The sequence below is a fragment of the Nicotiana tomentosiformis genome, chromosome 11, assembly GCF_000390325.3.
Source record: "Nicotiana tomentosiformis chromosome 11, ASM39032v3, whole genome shotgun sequence".
Taxonomy (NCBI): domain Eukaryota; kingdom Viridiplantae; phylum Streptophyta; class Magnoliopsida; order Solanales; family Solanaceae; genus Nicotiana; species Nicotiana tomentosiformis.
The window spans coordinates 50,029,541-50,055,003 of NC_090822.1; the positions used below are offsets into that span (position 1 = coordinate 50,029,541).

General features: G+C 40.2%; 1 protein-coding gene across 1 annotated transcript; it reads right to left on the minus strand.

Annotated features, from left to right (window-relative positions):
* Positions 1-1,879: 1,879 nt before the first annotated feature.
* On the minus strand, positions 1,880-11,387 carry LOC138901425 (uncharacterized). The gene is made up of 2 exons (XM_070189186.1): positions 11,039-11,387; positions 1,880-1,992 (listed from the first exon to the last, which is right to left on the minus strand). The coding sequence occupies exons 1-2, from the start codon at positions 11,385-11,387 to the stop codon at positions 1,880-1,882; spliced, it is 462 nt and encodes a 153-aa protein (XP_070045287.1).
* Positions 11,388-25,463: the final 14,076 nt, after the last annotated feature.

Sequence of the window (25,463 nt, forward strand, 5' to 3'; positions counted from 1 at the left end):
GGATCAGGCAACGAGAGTTGGCATTTTCCACTATTTCGAACTTCCCCCAGAGCGCCGAGACATCATCCTCGGTTAGTGTAACTAACTCAACAGGTTGAGCATTCTGTTGAGATGATAAGGATCATCCTGATCTATGTAGAGAAGCTCCCTCATCACTAGCTTCTCCATCATAGTCGATCATCACGGTGTCTATGACCGGCCCAGGAGGAGGGCTCGTCACCACGACTTCCGGAGATGACTCGGGGGTGGCATTATTTGCCCTCTTATTATTTCCCCCGGCCGTGAAGGAACGCTTTCTTTTTGGTTGGTTGTTGTCTGGCCAGGGACTCCGTGAAGAAATACTTGTACCCAAAGCAGGTCTGCAGATACTTGTTCGAGTAAGCGCCTCCTGAAGCAGCCTCGCTGCATCAGTAGGATCAGTCATAACATCCTCCTCGAGGATGACAACCGAGACCGGGGGTAGACTTGAATTCAGAAAAAAGGGACAAAGGATCAATCAATTTCCTCACGTAAAAAGCATAAACGAGATGAGTCTGAGTTACCATGATTTTTGGCCTTCCACTCATATTTGAGGGCCAGTTCTTTCCACGTGTGGGTTTCGGGCGTAGTGATGTCCAGGATTTTCTGGACCCACTGGTCCAAGCCTTCGACCCTATCGAGTTGCTGAAGCAGGTAAAGGAAGGAGGATCAATACAGATATGGAAAAGTTCCTAATGAAAGAAATATTAAACAAGGAACTTGCGAGTGTGATTCCATGATTCCGAAAAGGATAAAGCCATTGCCAGAATGATATCATTGGTGGCAAATGCAATGAACCTTTCCATCCATCCACGGTCGTTGTCATCATCCATGCTAGATAATAGAGCATGGTGGCCGCGTTTGCTGAAGTTTATCATTCCCTCGCGGAAGATTTTGGGAGAATAGAGATTTCATCACATGAGCTAAGGATAGCTCCTCTCCCCTCTCTTGGAACAAACGTCGAAGACAAGCAACCGTCCTCCACACAGAAGGACTTACTTGTACCAAACACACCTGGTAGCGGAGGCAGAACTCCGCAATAATTGAGTCAAGCTCTCCACTCAAAGAAAATGCTCCCAAAGTAAAGGGATACGTGTAAAAGTATGTAATACCCTCCCTGTGTTGGGTTACTCACTCTGTTTGATGAGGAGCAATAATGTCCAAATCTTGGCAGCGGCAATCTTTCTTCACAACAAGAATGCTGGAAGGGCGGATGGAAAAATGATACCAGCTAACGACCCATGTAGGAGAGTTAGCTGAAGGTAATTTCTCTTCGAAGTCTTTTGTTGTAACAAGACTTCTAGGGATGATGGTGCCCACTGTTGGAGGAGCAACGTCCTCGGCTTTGTTCTTGTTCTTTGGAGAACTAGTGTTCTTTGAAGAAGAAGAAGCCATTATGTGTTATGGATAAAGGAAAAGTTTTGTTGAAGAACATGATACAAGTTGAATAAAGAGAGTTTTAGAGAGTTTGGAGAGCTATGGAGTATGATCGAAGAAGGTTGATGCGTATAAGTAAAGGTTTAGGCGGCTAAATTCGTGGCCATAATTACCTTGATACCGGCAAAAGTTATGCTGAATTGTGGGATGACGCGTGTTCGGAGCATTAAATGCGGAGTAACGTGCGTCAACTAAACCGTCAGAAGCTTTTCAAAAGGAATCATAGTAATTCCCGTCCAAAAGAGTATTTCTACCAACTTCCCGGTGACACAAAGTTATGTCATTGAAAAGCAGGAGGACTATCTGTATAGGGTAAAATATGCTATGCTAAGTGGCCGCTTAAGAGAGTGACATGTGGAACCTAAGGCGAGGGATAGTTAGAACCGAAGGCAACTATCCCGTTTGTCACCGGAAAGAATGACACTCATAAAGATGCAATAAATACCCTCTGTTCGGTGACATTTAATGGAGAATATTCTACAGCATTTAGTGCGCTGCCCGTTACAGAGAATTTGTCATTTATGTTCACTGTTACGCCTTCATCAATGACACTCATAATTGACATTAAAGAAGGACATGATCCTAGGACCTTGTTCCCTAGGTGCAACTATAAATAGTGAGCCATGTTATCATTGTAAGTGGACGACTTTTCTGAAAAAACTTATGCTACAATCAATTCAAAGCTTTATACAATTTTATCTTCTTATTCCTTGATTTCATTACTGCTGTGCACGGAAGCTCTGTTCCCGGAATTACTATTTCTACGATTTTATCTTCGTTTCGAGGCTAAGTATTGTGTATTTCTTCAATTATTCTATTATTTTAGGATCGAATTAATTCACTTGTTTAGAAATCACGTATAAATTCAACCGTACTGTTTTACGGGTAAATAGTAAGCTCTATAGAATTTGTTTCAATTTCTAGAAGGTGGTGTTCCTGTACGAACTGCAGTCCCTGTTTGAGTGCTAGAATTTCCATATATGTATATTCGTATCAAAACATGCATTTGCGGGAATCCACTGTCCAATGACCATGCTCATTTTTTATGACTCCGCCTATGCCATATTTTGTTGGATGTCTCTAACGGCTCCATCAGTATTTTAACTTATAATGATATGCCGTTGGAGGATACCATTTAACATGGGATGCATTGCTGATTAAGGGAGCCTATAATAGCTGCGGTTGAATATTGAAGCTCTAACGAGCCCATGTAAACCAGACTAGTAGATAAATTATTTGAAGAGTTATGAAATGCGTTTCTATTTCTTTTGAACCAGAGGTGCCATAGGGCGATAGGAAATAAGATATCCCATGTGGAGAGTTCATTTTGGTGAGGGGCTCGGAGGTCTTTAAGAAGCAATGACTAATGGTTTTGATGTAGGAAGGGAGGAGATATCTATGATAATATGATTCCAAAATTGAGTGGCGATGGGAATGTAGATAATAAAATTGTGTCAAAAAAATAATCGAGACCGAAAAATATTACAACAGTCGTAGTATTTAGTTTCAAGTAATATGAGTGTACAATCTCTATGAATCCTCTGATTCTTTTTTTCCAGCGCGAAATTTGATTTGAACTCGTACTCCTTGAACCTTGATATGTTTTTCATTCTTAAGCTTGGATTTGATTTCTTGAACTTGAACTTGGTTGCTTGAAACTTAAAGCTTGTAGAGAAATTTGCGGCGTTTGATCCATGAGCTCTCTCTTGCTTCTTGTTATGACTTCTGGTGGTCCTTTCTGAGTTATGAAGACCCATATTTATAGTTGTGGAAGAGAAGAGTTGTGATGAGAACAAAATCTTTTCAACCAATCAGATTGAAGCGTGACAATACCGTATTTAATTGGCCAAAACATATTACTTGCACATATGATGCAATTTCATTGGCCTTGTAATTTGATTTGGCATGCCTTGTTATTTTTACATGTGGCATGATCCTATTGGCTCTTCCATTTGACTTGACGTGCCACGTCATTTGACACGTGTCACCAAACTGAGCCTCTAGGAAGATGGCATCTTTGACTTATTGAAGTGGTCCCATCACTTGTAGCTACCTAAATGGGCTAGCTTAATGGATTTGAACTTATTTATTTAACTCATATATTGAACCTATATAATTAATCTAATTATATTAACCCATAATATATATTTGGACCAAAATATATTTAATTGAGATTAAATTCAAATTTCTTATGGATTTAAACTCGATAAAATTTTAATTGCACTCTTTTTTTGGGGACAAACTTCCTCCAAATAAGAGATTAAGAGCCATTCATTCTGTATACAACTGAATTATCTCATAGCACATGGATTTGTAACCACCTAGTTCATTGAGCATTGCTTCCTAAATAGTTTTTAATTAATGAATAAACTATTTTAAATTAAAAAGCTCCTTCTGCTCTTTAAAATCACGCCCATCTCTTTGCATTTAAAATTCTCACACGTAACATAGTGTATTTAATTTAACACTTCCAAATGTTTGGTTAATTGCTGCATTATTGCTTTTTGTACACTTTAGTGGGGTTTGACTTCATCAACTGCGGCTAAAGTGATACGGATGAAGGATCAAAATCTCTTTTTATTAGTCATATAATTGGACAAGGAAAAGCTCAAGCCTCTGCCGCCTTAACATGCCTAAGTCCTTTTCTAAAACTGATTCTCAATCATTCCCACATCGAAATAATTTCTTTGACAGCCGCCTTCTTTTTTTTAGGTCAAACAAGAAGGATATGCTCTTGTTTAACGAGATAATCCACGCATGAAGACGACAATCCTAGGGTGTGAAGGGATGGGTACTCATCCCTGTCCTAAAACTTGAGGGCCAATCTTAGGGTGTGAAGGGATAGATACTCATCCCTGCCCGAGAACCGGAGAGCTAATCTTAGGGTGTGAAGGGAAGGATACTCATCCCCGTCCGAAAATCAGAGGGTTAACCTTGGGGTGTAAAGGGATAGATACTCATCCCAGCCCATAACGTTATCTTAGGATGTGAAGGGATGGATACCTATCCCCGCCCAAAAAACAATATTATCATCATATTTTGATTATCACTTCACAGAGTTATCTTCATATTTTGGAAATTATTATGTTTTAACTTGGTATTTGAATATCATTGATTGTTGATTGTTGTTTTCACGGTTTTCCCTTTCTTACATTGCCATTCTATTTTAAAAGAGGACAATTAACTTTACATACAAGTACTATTCCGTATGTACTAACGTCCCTTTTGCCGAGGGTACTGCATCTTTAATGGATGCAGGTGGTTCATCAACGGGCAACTTTGTGTCATCATTAGCAGTCGTTCTCTATTCAACAGGTTTTGGTGAGCCCTACTCTATTCCAGGCCTGATGTCATTCGAGTTGTACATTGTGTTTTGAGGTATAGTCGGAGACTTATTGCCAACACTTCTATACTACTCTTTTGTTGTACTTAGAGGCTCCGTAGACAAGTTATGGATGGTAGTCGATGTTGGGAATTGAACTAGAAATGTTGGTATTTGGCAAACATATTTTTTTATCATATCTATAAACTTGAAATATTTTGGAAGTTTTGAATGAAGTTGCTAATGGAAGTGAAATGGGAGTTGTTAATGAAATCTTTTCAATGCTTGATTAATGGAGTACATCTCCTCTTTATTCATGGATGAGTTTGGGTAGAAGAAAATCTAACAGGCTTGCTTGGCCGGGTTCACTCGGATGAGCGCCGGTTGCGCTCCCTGAGTTTGGGGCGTGACAAACTTGGTATCAGAGCCAGGTTTAAAGTGTCCTAGGATGTTTCGGAGCCATGTATAGTAAAGTCCTTCTTATCGGTGTGTTGTCGACCATATCTATATTGAGGAGGCTACATGGCCATTTAGGAATTTCACACTTCTTTGATACTCCAGATCGTGCGATAGAGCTCAAGATAGGAAACTAAATTCCTCGCCATGCCTCATTTTCCATATGAGTAACCCACGGGTTCGAGGCATCGAGGAGGGAATGAAAGAACCAATTGCTAGGGGAAGTGTGTAATGTCACCACGCTACCAGATTATGTGGTGAGAGCACCTAAGAAATGAAAAAGGATTATTGGAATCAATAAGTCGGAACGTTTGGTATGAAAGAAGAGCCACTCAGGTTTAGCCACTCGGTTTATGTTGGATGATTCTTGAAATATGTTATTGTTGTGGAAAGAGGGGGAACAAGAAGAACAAATGCCCTCAAGTTAGATACACCCATCCCGGTCTTCCCAATATGCAGGCAAAAATATTTTGCGTCATGTTGTGAGTATACTCAGAAGCGTGTTGGGAGTGGTAGATTTGGGCAATTACAAAAGTCCATACAAGTATCTATTGCATAGATTGTTAATTTCATCACGGGTCCTGTAGGAAGGATAAGGGGAATTCTTATGATGTATGCAAGAAGGGTAAATATCAAGTAAGTGGGGAGAGTCAGTTTAGCGTACTCCATCCTCGTTGTGTGAAGTGTATGAGATGTCATTCGGGGGTATGTCTGTCACTATGGTACTAATGTATGTTTTGGATGTGGAGTAGAGGGGTATCAATTAAGATACTGCCCTATCAATCTAATGTCATCAAGCAAGTCACTCCTTAGTACATCATTTTGAACACCGCATTATTTCTTTATTGTATGTGTACTTCCCACTGCTTCCCTAAATTCTTAACAAGGGACTATACCTAATGAATTTCTTATAGAACATTTTGATTCAGATGGATAACATCTGCTCACTTGTGCTTATGCATGCACAGTCATAATATTTACCTATGTGGTATCATATCTAATATAAGATAGCCTAGTGTTGAGATCAATCTCGAGCAATTCTCTCTTGTGTGTATGTGGCTCCTATGATTGGAACAGTCATTTTACTGCTTTGTGAGCATTATCATGAATCTATTTCACTGTCTACTAACGTGAGAGCATATCTCAATACTTATTATATGTGTAGCCGTCAATTGAAAGGGGTCACTCGTCCGTATAAAAGTGTCTGGGAAATTTGAGATTTTCACGAATACGTCGTATCTCTAGTCCTCTCATATAGGATCAACTATTAGCAAAGGTTATGTTGTGAGAATGATAATAATCTCACAAGTGTTCAACTACGTTTTCATCCCCATGGGCTTGTGGCATAGATTCCTTGTGCTAGTTATTGTTGAGAGCATAATGAAACATCATGTATTTTGAAACCCATATCACATTCAGGGTGCTAGAATATTCTCATTTCGAGTTAAACTGATTTTCCTTACACTCCATGAGATGACTGGTGTCACGTACTTGGCTATTTCTCTTTGAGGCCTACTATTGCCAAACAAGGCACATATAGAATGAAACAATTATTGTTTTCCTTTTAATGACTCATAGACTTCCAAGAATAACTGACGCTAATGTATTTATCCTTCCGATTATGCCTCCCATATGCCACATGTCAAAGAAGAAGCGTCATCCTGTGATCAAATATATTGGACAGGAAATTTTATGGTGATATTCAAGCTAGCACATCTTAGACTAATTGTTGGAAGTCGCCAAAGGTTTAGTTTGGGTGTTCGGCGTAGAGATTTAGAGTTGAATAAAGTGAATGGGTTATTCTCAATATTTTCTCCATAAGGATGCTATGTGAATTGTTAATAAAGGTAAAGTATGTGTAGTCACATTAGGCCTTATGAAATCTTGAAGGAAATAGGCCAAAATATGAATATGATATTTCCCTATTATTGTACTTCGTGTACCCGGTGTTTCATGTGTCTATGTCTAAGAAGGTAGTTGGAAATCCTTTATCTATCGTTCCGGTGGAAGCTAGTTAAGGTGAAGTTAATAGATAATTGACTTATGAGGGGTATCTATTTGTCATCCTTGTTTGATAAGATTGGGAGTTGAGATTGCCTCTGTTAATGTGTTATGGAAAATTCTGTGCGTCGAGAAGGTCACCTTGAAGGCCGAAAGTGTTATGGAAAGAAAATGTATTCCCTTGGTTATATAGCAAGTAGTTGTGATTTGAAAGGTACTTTCTACGTGTTATGATTTAAAAATTTGCAGCTCATGTCCAGATATCACTTTTGATAATATAATACCTGTAATGTTGAGATTAGTACTGTTGATATACATTGTGATGCTTTGTCGAGTTGTGAATGTGTTGATAGGGTGATTTTGGTGATTCTCTGACAGGTGGATAGGCCCATCTACAGGGGCAACTCTGCCGAAATGTTTATAAATTTGTAAAGATAGTCAAATTTTAAGGGCCATAAGTAAGTTGAAATTTTGGAAAGGAAGTATGAGATCGATGTAGTTAAGTGCCTATGTATAATGGTTGTAGGTAGAAGGATAACTCTATTCTTAGAAGTGACTTGTGAAACATTTGAGGACGAATGTTCTTAAGTGGGGGAGAATGTAACACCCCAAAATTTTTTGATGTTCTTAAGCCCTATTAAGAAAGTTGATGTGCATTAATTATATTATTTTGTGTGAAGACGAGGACTATTAATAGGATGGATATCAATTAGATATGATAATAAGTGTACGAGGCATATTATAAGTGATGTGGGGTCTAAGGAGAGCCCTAAGTCCAAGTCAAGTTGGAAATTTTATGATAGACTAAAGTTCCAAATGAGTACGCACAAGAACAAACTTTGGACCAGCGTATCTACATATATATAAGGATTTATGTGATAGATGACCTATCAAATTAAAGTTCTTCGAGTCTAATTTCTAACGCTTCAAACCGTTTATCATTTGGACACTTCTACAAGATGTTATGACCAAATTACCAAAGGCTGGAAGAATGTGATTTTGCGGTCAGATGTGCGACCGCAGAATCATTATGCGATCGCAAAAGTCATTATGCGATCGCAAAAGTGGTTATACGACCGCAAAATGGTCGCAGACCTAGCTAGTGCAGCCTAGGTTTGGGCACCGATTTTGCGGTCCATTGTGCGACCCGCATACCAATTGTGCGGTCCATTGTGCGACCGCATACCTGATTTCAGAGGGTCCATTTTCCTATTTTCATAACCTTAACCAATTTGATAAATAGGCTTTGGGGCTTATTTTGGGGTAATTATCTGATGATTTTAGAGAGAAGTGAGAGTGTTCTAGAGAGAGAAAGAAGCTCAAATTCTTTGTTCATCAATATCTTGTCCAAGCTTTGAAATCCAACAAGGAAATCTCACAAATTCTTCATCTAAGACGTAAGGTTCCATACCCTAGTTTTCAATTTCGAATTTGGGTTGAAGATGGTTGATTAGAAGTATGATTCTTGGGTATGAGAGTATTATTTATACATACATGTACCAATAAGTTTGTGGGAAGATTGTTGAGCTTAAATAAGTAAAGATTAGGTTGTAGAATGAAGGAAATCTTGTAGAAGAACCTTGTAACCAAATTTGCACACCTAGTGTTTGATAAAATGCTCAAATGAGCTGAAATCATGAATACCTTTCTAATTTGTGTTCAATTTTGTTATGTCTCAAAACAGATTGGGATTGCTAGAATTTTCGGAACGTTCTAGTAATTTAAGGAAAGCTCAAAGCGAGGTATGTTGGCTAAAATACTCTTTTAGAAATGAATTCCATGATGTTCCCGTAAGTTTCAAGTATGATTGTCTCAAGTTCCTTATTCTATGTTCCGAGATGTTCCCAATAAATTTGATTGTCCCGAATAAGCAAAGTGTCAAAAATTATGTATTCAAAACATGTTACGAATGTTCCTATCACATTATGTTATCCTCTGGGAATGTGTTCAAGAATGTTATGTGTATTAAATTGCTATGTCTTTGAGTCATGTTCAAATGAAGGCTATGATGCCAAATTTTGTGAGAAAAATCTCAATTTAATTAAGACTATTAATTGCTCATATATGTACCTAAAGTCTTGATTGGAAATGTCTTATTGTTGATAATCTATAAAGGTGGTTGGAAGTGAAATAAGTGAATTGGGGATATAAAGTGTGGCCAACATGCCAAGAGTGAAAGTTATACTTGTGGCTAATAGTGCCAATGAAATGAAATGATGTGAGAAAAGTTATGAAATGAGCCTTGATTCAACTATTCTGAATTGACTCCGAAAATAGAATTGCCTAAAAGCTTATGAACTCAAATCATGCCCATATGTGGATGTTTTAACAAATGCTATAATTTGTGAGTATTTTCAATGTGTTTTGCGTTCTTACATATTCGTGAGTGGAAATTGTGTATTGCCCTTTTTGGGGAAAAGTATTTCAAGAATAAATGGTGTGTTACTTGTTGATGATTTTAACTTGCGCATCAATTGCCAATTATTTTACTCCATTTCTTGAAAAGAAATCTATTGTGCTTAAATTGTTTATTTCTAATGAACTTAAAGTTGTGATTTCCGGAATAGTATATATGTTGATATTTATGATGATGATACATGAGAGGGAAGAAATGAAAGTGTGAAATATCAAATACGGCCATCGTGCCTTGAATAAAGAATCTTGTGAATGGCCAAAAGAGCCAAGAGAATATTGTTATTGCTATTGGTTGAAAATACTAGTGGAGATTCATATAATGTGAAAGAAGATGAGGTAAATACATTTGTACCTATGTTATTTTTGTGAATTATTCCCCTTATTTGGGATCAGATTGATGTGATAAAATTATTCCCCTTATTTGGGATGAGATTGATGTGATAAAATTATTCCCCTTATTTGGGATGATATTGATGCGATAAAATTATTCCCCTTATTTGGGATGATATTGATGTGATAAAATTATTCCCCTTATTTGGGATGAGACTGATGTGATAAAATTATTTCCCTTATTTGGGATGAGACTGATGTGATAAAATTATTTCCCTTAATTGGGATGAGATTAACAACAACAACAATAACTAACCCAGTTTGATCCCAACAGGTGAGGTCTAGGGAGGGTAGTCTGTACGCAGACCTTACCCCTACCTAATGCAGGTAGAGAGGCTGTTTTCAATAGACCCTCGGCTCAGGAAGTGCAAGAAGAAGAGGAGGAAAGCAAGGAAGGAAGAAAGATGGAAGAGAAAAGAAAAAGGGAGAGATAAAGGATAAGTAGTGCCCAATAATTACAACAGGAAAATACAATACCTGAGGCGAACAAAACCACATAACGTAATAAAAATCTAAGAATATGAAGAGACATGCATGCTACTAAGACTATCGGTCAACAACTATAAACTACCCAATAACCTTCTACCTTAATCCTCGACCTCCACACCCTCCTATCAAGGGTCATGTCCTCAGTGAGCTGAAGCAGCGCCATGTCCTGCCTAATTACCTCTCCCAATTATTTCTTAGGCCTACCTCGACCTTTTCTCAAACTCTCCATGGCCAACCTCTCACACCTCCTGACAGGAGCATCAATGCTTCTTCTCTTAACATGTCCGAACCATCTCAACCTCGACTCCCGCATCTTGTCCTCCACGGAGGCTACTCCCACTCTATCCCGGATAACTTCATTCTTAATCCTATCTCTCTTGGTACACCCACACATCCATCTCAACATCCTCATCTCTGCTACTCTTATCTTCTGCACGTGGGAGTTCTTGACTGGCCAACACTAAGCCTCATACAGCATAGCCGGTCAAACCACCACTCGATAAAACTTACCCTTAACTTTTAGCAGCATATTCCTACCACACAAAACACCGGAAGAGAGCCTCCACTTCATCCATTTTGCTCCGATGCGATACGCGACATCTTCGTCAATGTCCCCGTTACCCTGAATAATAGACCCGAGATACTTAAAACTCGCTCTCTTGGGGATAACTTGAGCATCAAGCTTAACCTCTACGTCTACATCATGGGTCCCATCACTGAATTTGCACTCCAAGTACTCTGTCTTGGTTCTACTCAGTTTGAAACCTTTAGATTCCAAGGCCTGTCTCCAAACCTCCAACCTCGCATTAACTCCACTACACGTCTCATCAATCAACACTATATCATCGGCAAATAGCATGCACTAAGGCACCTCCCCTTGGATGTGACGCGACAATACATCCATTGCCAAGGCAAACAAAAATGGGCTAAGAGCCGATCCCTGGTGCAACCCCATCACCACAGGGAAATGCTCTGAGTCTCCACCCACAGTCCTCACCCGAGTCTTAATTGGGATGAGGTTGATTGATAGAAAAGTATGATGTCGATCCACAAGGTATTATGGTGAGACGGCCTAGCCGATCGGGTCGTGATCGGACACCATGCCGCACATATGGTGGTGATTGTGCTGAAAATTGTAATTGAAATTGTGATTGTGGTTGATGTCTCTAATGAGATGGCCTAGCCGATCGAGTCGTGATCGGACTCCGTGCTAAGAGTACGGTGGTATTGGTATGGAGAGTGATTGTGGTTGATGTCTCTAATGAGATGGCCTAACCGATCGGGTCGTGATCGGACTCCGTGCTAAAAGTACGGTGGTATTAGTATTGTGAATATTGGTATTGTAAAAGGTGATACTATGAACAGTGATATATCGGTGCTAAAGATCTCCCAACCAAAAATAATATTATCATTATATTTTGATTATCACTTCACAGTGTTATCTTTATATTTTGGAAATTATTATGTTTTAACTTGGCATTTGAATATCATTGATTGTTGATTATTGTTTCCACGATTTTCCCTTTCTTACATTGGCATTCTATTTTGAAAGAGGACAATTAGCTTTACATACTAGTACTATTCCATATGTACTAACGTCCCTTTTGCCGGGGGCGTTGCATCTTTAATGGATGCAGGTGGTTCATCAGCGGACAACTTTGGTCCTCGTTAGCAGTCGCTCTATATTCAGTAGGTTTTAGTGAGCCCTACTCTATTCTGGGCCTGATGTCATTCGAGTTGTACATTGTGTTTTGAGGTATAGACGGGGCCTTGTTGCCGGCACTTTCATACTACTCTTCTGTTGTACTTAGAGGCTCCGTAGACAAGTTGTGGGTGGTAGTCGCTGTTGGGAATTGAACTAGAAATGTTGGTATTTGGCAAACATATTTTTCATCATATCTATAAACTTGAAATATTTTGGAAGTTATGAATGAAGCTGCTAATGGAAGTGAAATGGAAGTTGTTAATAAAATCTTTTCAATGTTTGATTAATGGAGTATAACTCCTGTTTATTCATGGATGAGTTTGGGTAGAAGGAAATCTAATAGGCTTGCTCGGTCGGGTTCACTCGGTTGAGCGCCGGTTGCGCTCCCCGAGTTTGGGGCATGACAAATTTGGTATCAGAGCCAGGTTTTAAAGTGTCCTAGGATATCTTGGAGCCGTGTCTAGTAGAGTCCTTCTTATCGGTGTGTTGTCGACCACATCTATAATGAGGAGGCTACATGGCCATTTAGGAATTCACACTTCTTTGATACTCCTGATCTTGCGATAGAGCTCAAGATAGGAAACTAAATTCCTCACCATGCCTCATTTTCCATATGAGTAACCCACGGGTTCGAGGCATCGAGAAGGGAATGAAATAACCAATCACTAGGGGAAGTGTTTAATGTCACCACGCCACCAGATTAAGTGGTGAGAGCACCTCAGAAATCAAACTTTGCGCCTACTTCTTCCAGTCAGCCAGGGAAATCTACTAGTTCCAGGGTGAACAAGTTTCTTCAGTTAGCACCTACAGTGTTCACGGGTACTAATCCTGATGAGGGGGACCCCCAGAACGTTATGTATGAGATGCACAAGACCCTTCGGGTTATGCGTGCTACTGAGACGGAAGCAGTGGAGTTGGCTTCCTACCGCCTGAAGGAGATGGCATATTCTTGGTTTGAATTGTGGGAGGACTCCCATGAGAAGAAGAGCCCTCCGGCGAGGTGGAGTGAGTTCGCAGATGCCTTCATTGATTATTTCTTGCCTGCCGAGACTAAGGCATCCCATGCTACTGAGTTTGGGAGCTTAAGGTGAGGTAGCCTGAGTGTGTAGGAGTACCATATGAGATTCGCGCACCTGTCCAAGTATGCTATATACATGTTGCACACTATGAAGGCTAGAGTGTGCCGATTTGTACAGGGCCTTAGTCCCTTGGTTATCAATGAGGCCACTACAACTACCTTAAATTCTGATATGAACTATGGGAAGATGGTGGAATTTGCTTAAGCTACAGAGAACCGTAAGTTGAAGAATAGAATGGAGCGAGAGGGTAGCAGTAAGGCCCGGTCCGCGGGAAACTCTGGTGGTTCATTTAGTGGTGGTGGTAGGTCGGTATTCAGGGGAGGGTCATCAGGGCCATCCCAATCTTTTGCTAAGTCTTCAGTCAGTGTACCACCATCAGGGCCCAGTCAGCAGCAGTAGAGTCGTTTTAGGCCCGGTCAGGGCAATAGGGGATCCTACCAGCAGGGTCGGTCTGGTGGGAGATTCCAGCAGCAGCGGAGGCCCCCATTCCCTAGGCGTGGAAAGATGTACTTGGGAATTTACTACATGGACCTACCCATATGCTACGAGTGTGGATTGAGGGGTAACATTCAGAGGGACTGCCATTCGCAACGCTAGGGTATGGGCAGGGGTGTGGCACAACTAGCCAGTTCTGCAGCTACTACATCCACAACACCTCCTCCAGCTCGAGGCACTTCAGCACCCGCAGGGCATGGTGTAGCTAGGGGTGGTACACAGAGTTCGGGAGGACCCTCCCAATTCTATGCTATGAATGGTCGCTAGAGTTCAGAGGCTTCTCTAGATGTTGTCACAGGTATATTGACTGTCCAATCTCATGATGTGTGTCTCTTATTGATCCTGGTTCTACTTTGTCCTATGTCACTCCATATGTTGCTATGGAATTTGGGATAGAACCGTAACAACTTCATGATCCGTTCTCTGTATCCACTCCGGTTGGTGAGTCTATTATGGTCGAGCGGGTTTATAGGGATTGTATTGTCAGAGTGCATGGTCAGGACACCATGGAAGATCTCATTGAATTGGGGATGGTTGATTTTGATGTAATAATGGGAATGGACTGGCTTTATTCATGTTTCGCTAAGCTTGATTGTCGAACCAGAACCGTTAGATTTGAATTTCCAAAAGGGTGAGTGATTGAATGGAAGGGGGACGATATGGTGCCTAAGGGTAGGTTTATTTCTTACCTTAAGGCCACAAAGATGATCAATAAGGGGTGCATTTACCATTTGGTCCGGGTTACAGACACCGATGTTGAGGCACCTACACTTGAGTTCGTGCCAGTTGCGAATGAATTTTCGGAGGTCTTTCCTGATGAGCTCCCTGGGATTCTACCAGACATGGAGATTGATTTTTGGATTGATGTGATGCCGGGCATGCAACCTATATTTATTCCACCCTACAGAATGGCACCGACAGAATTGAAGGAGCTAAAGGAAGAATTGAAGGATTTGCTAGAGAAGGGTTTCATCTTGCCGAGTGTGTCGCCTTGGGGTGCACCGGTTCTCTTTGTAAGAATGAAAGATAGGTCACTAAGGATGTGTATTGATTATCAGCAGCTCAACAAGGTCACAATAAAAAAATAAGTACCCACTGCCAAGGATAGACGACTTTTTTGACCAATTGCAGGGTGCTAAGTACTTTTCCAAGATTTATTTAAGATCCGGGTATCACCAATTGAAGATCAGGGAGAAGGATATTCCAAAAACAGCTTTCAGGACCCGGTATGGGCACTTTGAATTCTTGATAATGTCTTTTGGGTTAAAAAATGCCCCGTCAGCTTTCATGGATCTTATGAATCGAGTCTTCAAGCCTTTTATTGACTCCTTCGTGATAGTGTTTATTGACGATATCCTTGTATATTCACGAAGTCGAGTAGACCATGCCGATCGTCTTAGGGCAGTTCTACAGACTCTATATCAGCACAAGTTGTATGCGAAGTTTTCGAAATGTGAATTTTGGCTTAAATCTGTCACGTTCTTGAGTCATGTCATCTCTAGAGAAGGAATTAAGGTTGATCCTTGCAGCTGTGAAGAATTGGCCTAGATCTACAATTCCAATAGAGATTCGCAGTTTCTTGGGCTTAGCGGGGTATTATAGGAAATTTGTGGGGGGTTCTCTACTCTTACCTCCCCGTTGACTAAATTGACGTAGAAGGCGGTTAAGTTCCAATGGTTAGATGCTTGTGAAAGAAGCTTCCAAGAGTTGAAATTGAGATTGACTACGACATCGGTGTTGACCCTACCATAAGGCACAAATGGGTTTGTGGTATATTGTGATGCTTTAAGGATCGGACTTGGGTGGGTATTAATGTAACATGGCAAGGTAATAGCTTATGCTTCTAGGCAACTCAAGAATCATGAAAAGAACTATCCAACACGTGACTTAGAACTTGCAGCGGTGGTATTTGCATTGAAGATTTGGCGTCATTATCTGTATGGGGTCCATGTGGATATATTCACGGACCATAAGAGCCTTCAATACATTTTCAAGCATAAGGAATTGAATCTAAGGAAGAGAAGATGGCTTGAGTTACTCAAAGATTATGGCATCGATATTCTATATCATCCGGGGAAGGCTAATATTGTGGAGGATGCTCTTAGCCGGAAATCCATGGGCACTTTGGCTCACTTAGAGGCATATCAAAGGTTGTTGGCCAAGGAGGTTCATCGGTTGGCTAGTTTGGGAGTTTGTCTTGTGGACTCTAATGAAGGAGGAGTGATTATGCAAAATAATGCTGAATTGTCACTTGTGGTGGAGGTCAAGGAGAAGCAATACAACGACCCATTGTTGGTACAATTGAAGAAGGGGATTCAAAAACATAAGACCACGACCTTTTCTCTTGGCATGGATGATGGTACTCTAAGGTACCAAGGGCGACTATGTGTTCCAAATATAGATGGTCTCCGGGAAAGAATCACGATCGAGGCTTACACTTCTAGGTATTCCTGCACCCAGGCTCTTCAAAGATGTACAATGACCTTAAGGAAATCTACTGGTGGAATGATAAGAAACGGGATGTATCAGACTTCGTGGCAAGATGTCCAAATTGTCAACAAGTAAAGGCCGAACACCAAAGGCCTGGTGGGTTGGCACAAAACATCGAGATTCCGATGTAGAAGTGGGAGATGATCAATATGGAATTTGTGATAGGACTACCTCGCACTCCTCGCAAGTTCGACTCGATTTGGGTGATTGTGGATCGACTCATGAAATCATCTCACTTCTTACCTATTATGGCTACCGACATAGCAGAACAGTATGCTCAGCTGTATATTAAGGAAATAGTCAGGTTGTATGGCACTCCAGTTTCTATTATCTCACATCGAAGGGCACAGTTCACGGCTATTGTTTGGGAGAAATTTCAGCAAGTTTTGGGTACTCAGGTGAATCTTAGTACAACCTTTCACCCGCAGACTGACGGGTAGGCAGAGCAGACTATTCAGACGCTTGAGGATATGTTGCACACTTGTGTTATTATCTTCAAGTATAGCTGGGATGATCATTTTCCATTCGTAGAATTTTCCTATGACAACAGTTATCATGCTAGCATTCAGATGGCACCGTTTGAGGCTTATACAGTAGGAGATGTAGATCCCCCATTGGATGGTTCGAGATTGGGGGAGAAAAGTTTATATGGCCAGACCTCATGCATCAGGCTTTGGAGAAGGTTAAGATCATTATGGAATGGTTGAAAACCACTCAGAGTCGTCAAAAGTCCTATTCGGATATGCGTTGTAGGGATTTGGAGTTCAAAGAGGACGATTGGGTATTCTTGAAGGTTTCCCCCATGAAGGGTATAATGCGGTTTGGTAAGAAAGGGAAATTGAGTCTGAGGTATGTCGGACCGTACAGAATCATTCAAAGGATGGTCATATGGCTTAAAGGCTAGAACTACCTCCAGAGATGTCCTTAGTGCACCCAGTGTTTCACGTATCCATGTTGAAGAAGGTGGTTGAGAATATTGAGGTTAATGAGGATGGTCATGTTCGCTTGTTGTTCCAGTTGAGACTATTGAGGTTAATGAGGAATTGACTTATGAAGAAATTCCAGTTGCCATTCCTGATAGGAAAGTTTGAAAGTTGAGAAATAGAGAAATTGCCTCCGTGAAAGTACTATGGCGAAACCAACAAATTAAAGAGGCCACCTGGGAGGCCAAGGAAGAAATGAAGAAGAAGTACCCTAATTTGTTTGAATAGCTATGTAATCGATTCTACGAAATTGTTCCCTATGAATTATGTATCATTTGTACAGTTTATTCTAAGGGTGTTCCTTTCTGATAATATATTGCTTATGAGGTCACGGTTGGTGCTAATTTCATGTCATGTTTCGTTGTTGGGTTTTGTATATGTTGTTAGGATTGGTTTCTGGGAATCTCTGACAGGTGGATAGGCCCAATTACAGGGGAAACTCTGGCGAAATATTTGGAAACTTAGGGAGTTAGTCAAAAATTTGGAACTGCTGGTGTGTGAAATAGCAGCTGAGTCACATTGGATGCTAATGTTGAACCTTGACCCTCATTTGAGGACGAATGATTTTAAGCAGGGGATGATGTAAGGCCCCATAAAATTTCACCTAATACCCGGGGATTCGTGGGTTGAACGGTGCATTGGGGAGTTGAAGAAAAATTTTGGCAGAGCAGGGCATTTCTGCGGTCCATTCTGCAATCGCAGAACTGATCTGCGGACCGCAGATCCACCGTAGAGTGATGCAGAGAATTAGTCAAATTTTATATAATATTTTGTGATCAATTATGCGGCCGCACATTCGTCGCGGTCCCTTCTGCGACCACAGAATTGGTCTGCGATCCGCAGACCTATCGCATAACGGCACAGAAAATGCCCAGTTCCGGAAGGCCATTATGCGGTCTATTTTCCGGACCGCAGAAGTGTTATGCGATCACATATGGGACCGCAGATCTGCATCAGGGCTTTATTTATTTCTAATTTTGTAACCCGGCCCTATTTCGATATATAGTCGTTGAAGTCCATTTGTAAAGGTAAAATTCTTATACTTTGAGAGTGGGGAGGTGCTCTAGAGTAAGAGGGGGTTCCTAAACTAATTGCTTACCAATTGTTGCCCAAGTCTTGAAGAATTCACAAGAAAAAGTCACAAGGTCTTCATCCAAGAGGTAAGGTTCCATACCCTAGTCTTCAATTTCGAGTTTGGGGTAGAAGTTGGATAATGGGGAGTGTTATTCTTAGGTATGGGGTATTATCTATGCATGCATGTACCAACAAAGTTTTAGGAAGGTTGTTGAGCTAAAAAGGGTAGATATTGGGTTGGGGAATGAAGGAATCCACCATAGGAGGACCTTGAAACCTTAATACACACCTAGTGTTTGATAAAATGCTCAAATGATCTGGAACCATGAACACCTTCCTAATTTGTGTTCAATTTTACTATATTTCTAAATATATCGAAATGGCTAAGATTTTCGGAACATTGTAGTAATTTAAGGAACTCGAGGCGAGGTATGTTGGCTAAACTCCTCTTTTAGAATCGAACCCCACAACGTCCTTGTAAGTCCCGAGTTGTTCATTATAAATTGATTATTCCAAACAAGCCTTGTGTCGAAAGATATATGTTCAATATGTATTCCATATGTTCTTGTTATGTTATGTTACTACTTGAGAATGCGTTCAAAGTATGGGTTACATATCTAAATGTTATAACTTTAAGTCGTGTTTCAAATGAAAGCTATTATGCCATATTATGTAAGAAATCTCAATGTGCTTAAGACTCTTATTTGCTCACATGTGTACTTAAGGTCTTGACTAGAAATGGTTTGTTGTTGATGATCCGTGATGATGTTTGAAAGTGAAAGAGGTGAGCATGAAATGTGAAATACGGCCAACGTGCCAAGAATGATATTACATTTGAGGCTACTAGTGCCAACGAAATTAAGAGACGTGTAAAAGATATTGAAATGAGTTGTAAATCTTTTAATAAATAAACACTTTGGGAGTATCGTTAGTCACTGAGGAAGGGTAGGTTGAAATAACCTAACCCCGAAACTACACGTGCCGGTATAGGAGTGAATTGTGATTATTCCCCTTATTAGGGATGAGACTAATGTAATGAGAATATTCCTATTTAATGGGATGAGATAATTGCTAAAATAGGGTGATGTGGACCCATACACCATTGTGGTGAGATGTCTTAGCCGATCGGGTCGAGATCGGACGCCATGCTACACATATGGTGGTGATTGTGCTTGAGATTATGATTGAACCAATGATTGAGATTGATATAATTATTGTTATTGTGGTTGATGTCTTTGGGTGAGACGGCCTAGCCGATCGGGCCGTGATCGGAGTCTGTGCTAAAATCACGGTGGTATATCGGTGTTAAGATCTCCCAACCTAAAATGTGGAAATTTACTTGAAACTTGTCTTGTTCCTAACTCTATATTTTGGTAATGTTTGAGGCTCCCATTGATTTTATGATTGTTCTTCCTTGTGTTATTACTCGTTCTACTGAGAGGGTGTTTAGTCATTCATAAAGTACTATTCTACATGTACTAATGCCTCTTTTTGCCGGGGGTGCTGCATCTTCAATGGATGCAGGTGGTTCCACAACAGGCGACTTTGATCATTGATAGCGGTACACCCTCTTCCCAGCTGACTTGGTGAGCCCCACTTCATATCGGGGTCGTATATCGTTTGTTCCTTGTGTATCATGTTTTGAGGTATAGTTGGTGCCTTGTTGCCGGCACTATCATCATACTCTTTGTATCTATTAGAGGCTCCGTAGACATAGTGTGAGTTGTATGTTGGTGTTGGAAAAGTCAAACTAGTAATGTTGTATTTGTACCACATGTTCCACTTCTAACTAAGAAGGTGTATGTATTTTGAAACTTATGAGTGATGTAGCTAATGGTAATAAAATGGTGTTATTCATATGATCCTCCTCATTGTCTACTTAATGAAATATATCTTCTCCTTATTAATGAGCGAGCTTGGGTAGAAGGTATTGTACAAGCTTGCTCGGCCGGGTTATCTCGGTTGAGCGCAAGTCGCGCTTCCCGAGGTTGGGGCGTGACAGTCAGACTCTGGAGGGGCAGATCTTGTCCAAGCGCGAATATAAAGCCTATAAGGCCTGCTGCGGCGTACAACCCGATCCACAATAATAAATAAGCCAATAAGGCATGTTGTGGCGTACAACCCGGTCCATAATAATAATAATAGATATAAAGCCAACATGGTTTGCTGTGGCGTGCATCCTAATCCACAATATCACTCACAATCTGGCTCTCAGGCCCCAACTCAGTCATCAATCTCTCTAGTCTCATGGGCTCACAATTCTCATACCACTCCACCCAAACAATGATAACCTGATGTAACAGTAATGATAACATAGATTGAGATATGAGATGCAATGAATAAACATGACTGAGTACATAATTGCAGTTTAAGCAAATAACTCAACAGTAGAAATAACCTCAGTGGGTCCTAACAGAATAAGCACATAGCTTAAACATGGTTTCTAATATGAATCACAACTCAATTACTATAACACGTAGGAATTACATGGATAAAACAAGACTAGATAACTACACGGTACAACAAAATCAATCGAGTCATAATTTCCACGGTGCACGCCCACACGCCCGTCACCTAGCATGTGCGTCACCTCAACACCAACCATATAACACGTATTCCAGGGATTCATACCCTCAGTACCAAGTTTAGAAGTGTTATTTACCTCAAAGTGCGCAATTCAATGCTCCAACAAATCCTTGCCTCGCGAATCGGCCTCCGAATGACTCGAATCTAGTCACAAACAACTTAATATAATCAATACAAGCTATAGGAATCGATCCCATACAATAAAACTAAGTTCTTTAACCAAATTCAAAAAGTCAACCCAAAAAAATCAACCCCAGGCCCATGCCTCAGAACCTTACAAAATTCACAAAATCCGAACCCCCATTCAATAACGAGTCCAACCATACCAAAATTATTCAATTCCAACCATAGATCGACCCTGAAATCCCCAAATCTTACTCTCCAATACCTAGTCCAAAATTTCCCAAATTCCATCTCAAAAACACGCAATCTAGGTGGAAATATCAATGGGTATTCAATATTAATGGACAAAATTGATCAAAAGTTGCTTTCCTCTTGAAATATAGTGAAACTCCTCTCAAACATCGCCACAAGTCGAGCTTCCAAAGTCCAAAAATGAGAGAATTCTCAAAACCCCCAGTTATATCTTTTTGCCAGTCAATCCGCATCTGCGCTCACTTAACCGCATATGCGGAAAAGTGGCCGCATCTATGGCTCCAGACTTTCTAGTCCACTTCCACTTATGCGGTCAAATATGCGCTTCTATGCATGCACACCTACACCACAATGTCCGCTTCTGCTCAAACCCATGACCATACTGAACTCCGCTTCTGCGCTCCACTTCCCGCATCTGCGAGCTCGCAGATGTGGACTAACCTTCGCACCCGCGCATCCCCCCATCCCCCAGCATTTTTTGCACCTGCGATAGCCTGACCACTTTTGTGGTCTCGCACCTGCAACCAAATCCTTGCAGGTGCGATTGCACCAGACATGCAAATCTTCAGTATTTCCTCAAGTCCAAACATCAATTCGAATCATTCACAAGGCCCCCGGAACCCCATCCAATCATACCAACACATCCTAAAACATTATACGAACTTAGTCGAAGCCTCAAATCATGTCAAACAACATCAAAAGTACGAATCGCACCCCAATTCAAGCCTATTGAAACTAATAGATTTTCAACTTCTACAATCGATGCCGAAACCTATCAAACCAACTCCGATTGACCTCAAATTTTGCACAAAAGTCATTAATGAGAACAGACCTGCTCCAACTCCCGAAACTAAAATCCGAGCCTGATATCAACAAAGTCAACTCTCGATCAAACTTCTCAACTCTCCAAACCTTCAACTTTCCAACTTTCGTCAATTAAAGCCAAAATGACCTACGGACCTCCAAATCAATATCCGAACATATGCCTAAGTCCAAAATCACCATACAAAGCTATTAGAATGATGAAAACTCCATTCCAGAGTCATTTACACATAAATCAATACCTGGTCAACTCTTTCGACTTAAGCTTCCAACCTTGGGACTAAGTGTCCCAATTCATTTCGAAATATCCCCGGAACCAAACCAACCAACCCGGCAACTCACATAACCACAAATGAACATAGAATAAGCAAACACTGGGAGAACGAGACTACAATACTCAAAACGACCGGCCGGATAGTTACACACAAGCACTACTCGGGGTCCTTAAGACCCTTATAAAATTTGAAGTGCCAGGGATCCAAAGGGTGTCTTGGAAATGAATGGAATTTTTCCTTAAGCCTTTAATTATTGACATTTGCTTATCTCTTTAGGTTTAGTGTTAAATGAAAATGAAGGATTCATTGTAAATTGCTTTACTTTGTTTGACTTTACATTAATTTTATCTACATTCCTAATTAATGCATGTTTTAGTTTTGTCTTGGGCCTTACATTGATTTTACTTGTATATAAGTGTTGTATTGGGCCAAATGTCTAATGACCTTTTTTTTACATGTGTGTCTAAATTAGGCCTATCGAGTTCTCAAAGAACTCATGCCTAAATTTCAGATTTGCAAAAGTCGACCGTCTCTCTTTCTAAAACAAGAAGAAAACCGAAAACCAGAAATGATTTCCAAAAGCGGGCTATTTCTAAAAATCAAACAAACACTGCCACAATCAAAGATCTTCAAACAATTTCTTCAAATTTGAATATAAGATTTGAAATCAACTTTCAAGGTATATCTAAACCCCACTTCCCCAACAGTTTTTACTTTACACAAATAGCCACTTTGTTTCGAAAAATCAAAATGTTTTGAACTTAAACTCATTTATTAGTAAGTAAGTATTATAAACCCATTTTTTCTAAACATTCTTTCAATTGTATAGACACTTTCAAAGGCTTTTCTTCTAAATAAAACTTACGCTTTTCTAATGTACATATATACCGCTTCTCTTTCGAAAATTATAAGTGTTCAAAGCATAATATAAGGTAAGCCATACACTTTTAATCACTAACTAAGTAAGATATAGACATTCCCAAACCTAGTCTAAGTCTTATGGAGCTACCTTAGGTAGATTCTAGGGGGTGCCTAATACCTTCCCCTTAGAAGAACAAGAACCTTTGCCCAAATCTCACTGGTTAGCAGACTAATAGGATAATAATCTTAACAATCAAATAGGTACCCTAGTATACCTTTAAATATTATGTGGTGACTCTCTTTTATCATCAACAAGGAAACCACTAGTTAACTCTTGTTTTGACTCGTGCAAAAGAAGGTGCAACAACATGGCGACTCTGCTGGGGAAATGACTTAGGTTTTGACCTTAGCAGATTTAGACTAGACCTAGAATTTAGGAACATTTGTTTATATACTGCTTTAACTGTGCTTAATTTGCAATTATGTGCTTAACTGCTTACTTGTTCATTATGTGTTAATCTGCTTACTTTAATGTTATTACGGTTATCCCACTATCTGTTACCGCTTTATATACACTGCCATCACACTCTTTCCTATCGAGTCTTAGCCGTACAATATAACACACACTGGCATGCGATGGTTGTCTTTTACACCCCTCTAAACCTTCTTTCAAAATTCTTTAGTTTCAGAGAATGGCTTTGTCAGGTCATCTGACATAACTTCTCACAGTATTCAGTCCAACTCCAAAATTAGGAAATACTCTACTCTAGCAAACATAAGTCATACTGGATAAATCTTAGGTGAGTCGATTCTTGGTATCGACACACAATTAGGAAAGACACCCTAATGTCAATGGGTCATGCACTCGATGACATGACTTTTGTGGAACGATGAACCAATCATGATGAGACACTAAAGATCTAGAGCAAAACACTTATTAAATCCTTTTCTACCCTCATCAGAAATGGAAATAAACCAGAACATCCTCGACTATACACAAAGCGATCGTACAGCCTCACCCCAATGTATGCGGGTGGAGATGTAGTCCCACAAAACCATAATCCCTGCACAAAGCGGTCATGCCGCCTCACCCCAATATATACGGGTGGAGGTGTATCACAATCACAATCTCTACACAACTTGGCATAATAACTCACACATAAATCACGACTTGAAATTATAACATGTGGATACACAATCCAAAGTTTGGAACACATCCTCAATTTATAATGCAACATGATAAGAGCGTTTGAAACACAAATTGAACATATATCTTTATCACAAAACTTATTGGAATACTCGATTTGTAATCAACATCTTGGAACTTACAAGGATAATGGAAATTCCAATTCTTAAAGAAGGGTTTAGCCAACATACCTCAATGGAGCTTCCTTAAACTCTAAAATATTCCGGAATTCTTAGCAACTTCAATCTAGTTTAGAAATATAATAAATTGAACCAAAATTAGGAAGATGATCATGGTTCTAACTCATTTGAGCATTTTATCAAACACTAGGTGTGCATAAGGTTTCAAGGTCCTATTATGGAGGATTCCATAATCCCACAACCCAATCTTTACCATGCTTAGTTCAACAATCTTCCTACACCCCTTGATATCACATGCATGTAAAATAAACAACTCTCATGCCCAAATAGTATCTTGGTAATTACCCATTTTTAGATAATTTCGAAATTAGGGGTTTGGGTGTAGAATCTTACCTCTAGGATGAAGATCTAGTGAGTTTCCCTTCTTAATCTTCCAAAATTTGAGCAAGAATTGAAGAACGATTATTGAAGAATACCTTCTCACTCTAGGGCACTCTCTCTCACTCTAAAATGTCAGATTTTAGCTCAAAAATGGCCCAAAGCGAGTATTTAACAAAGTAGGGTCGGGTTTTAAAAATCCAAAAATAGAGCTCCGGAACAAGGTCTGCGATCGCATATGTGATCGCATAATCGATATGAGGACCGCATATCAGTTGCATAATTACTGTCCAGAACCGGCAAAAATCTGTCTGTGTTTGCGGTCACTATGCGGCCTGTAGACCTGTTCTGCGGTCGCATAATGAACCGCTGAACAGTTATGCGGTCGCATAGTCGACCGTACAATTGCATCCAAACTGACCCTCTCCTGCCTCACTTCTGCGTCCATTATGCGGCCCGTAGAGTGATTCTGCGGTCTCATAATGG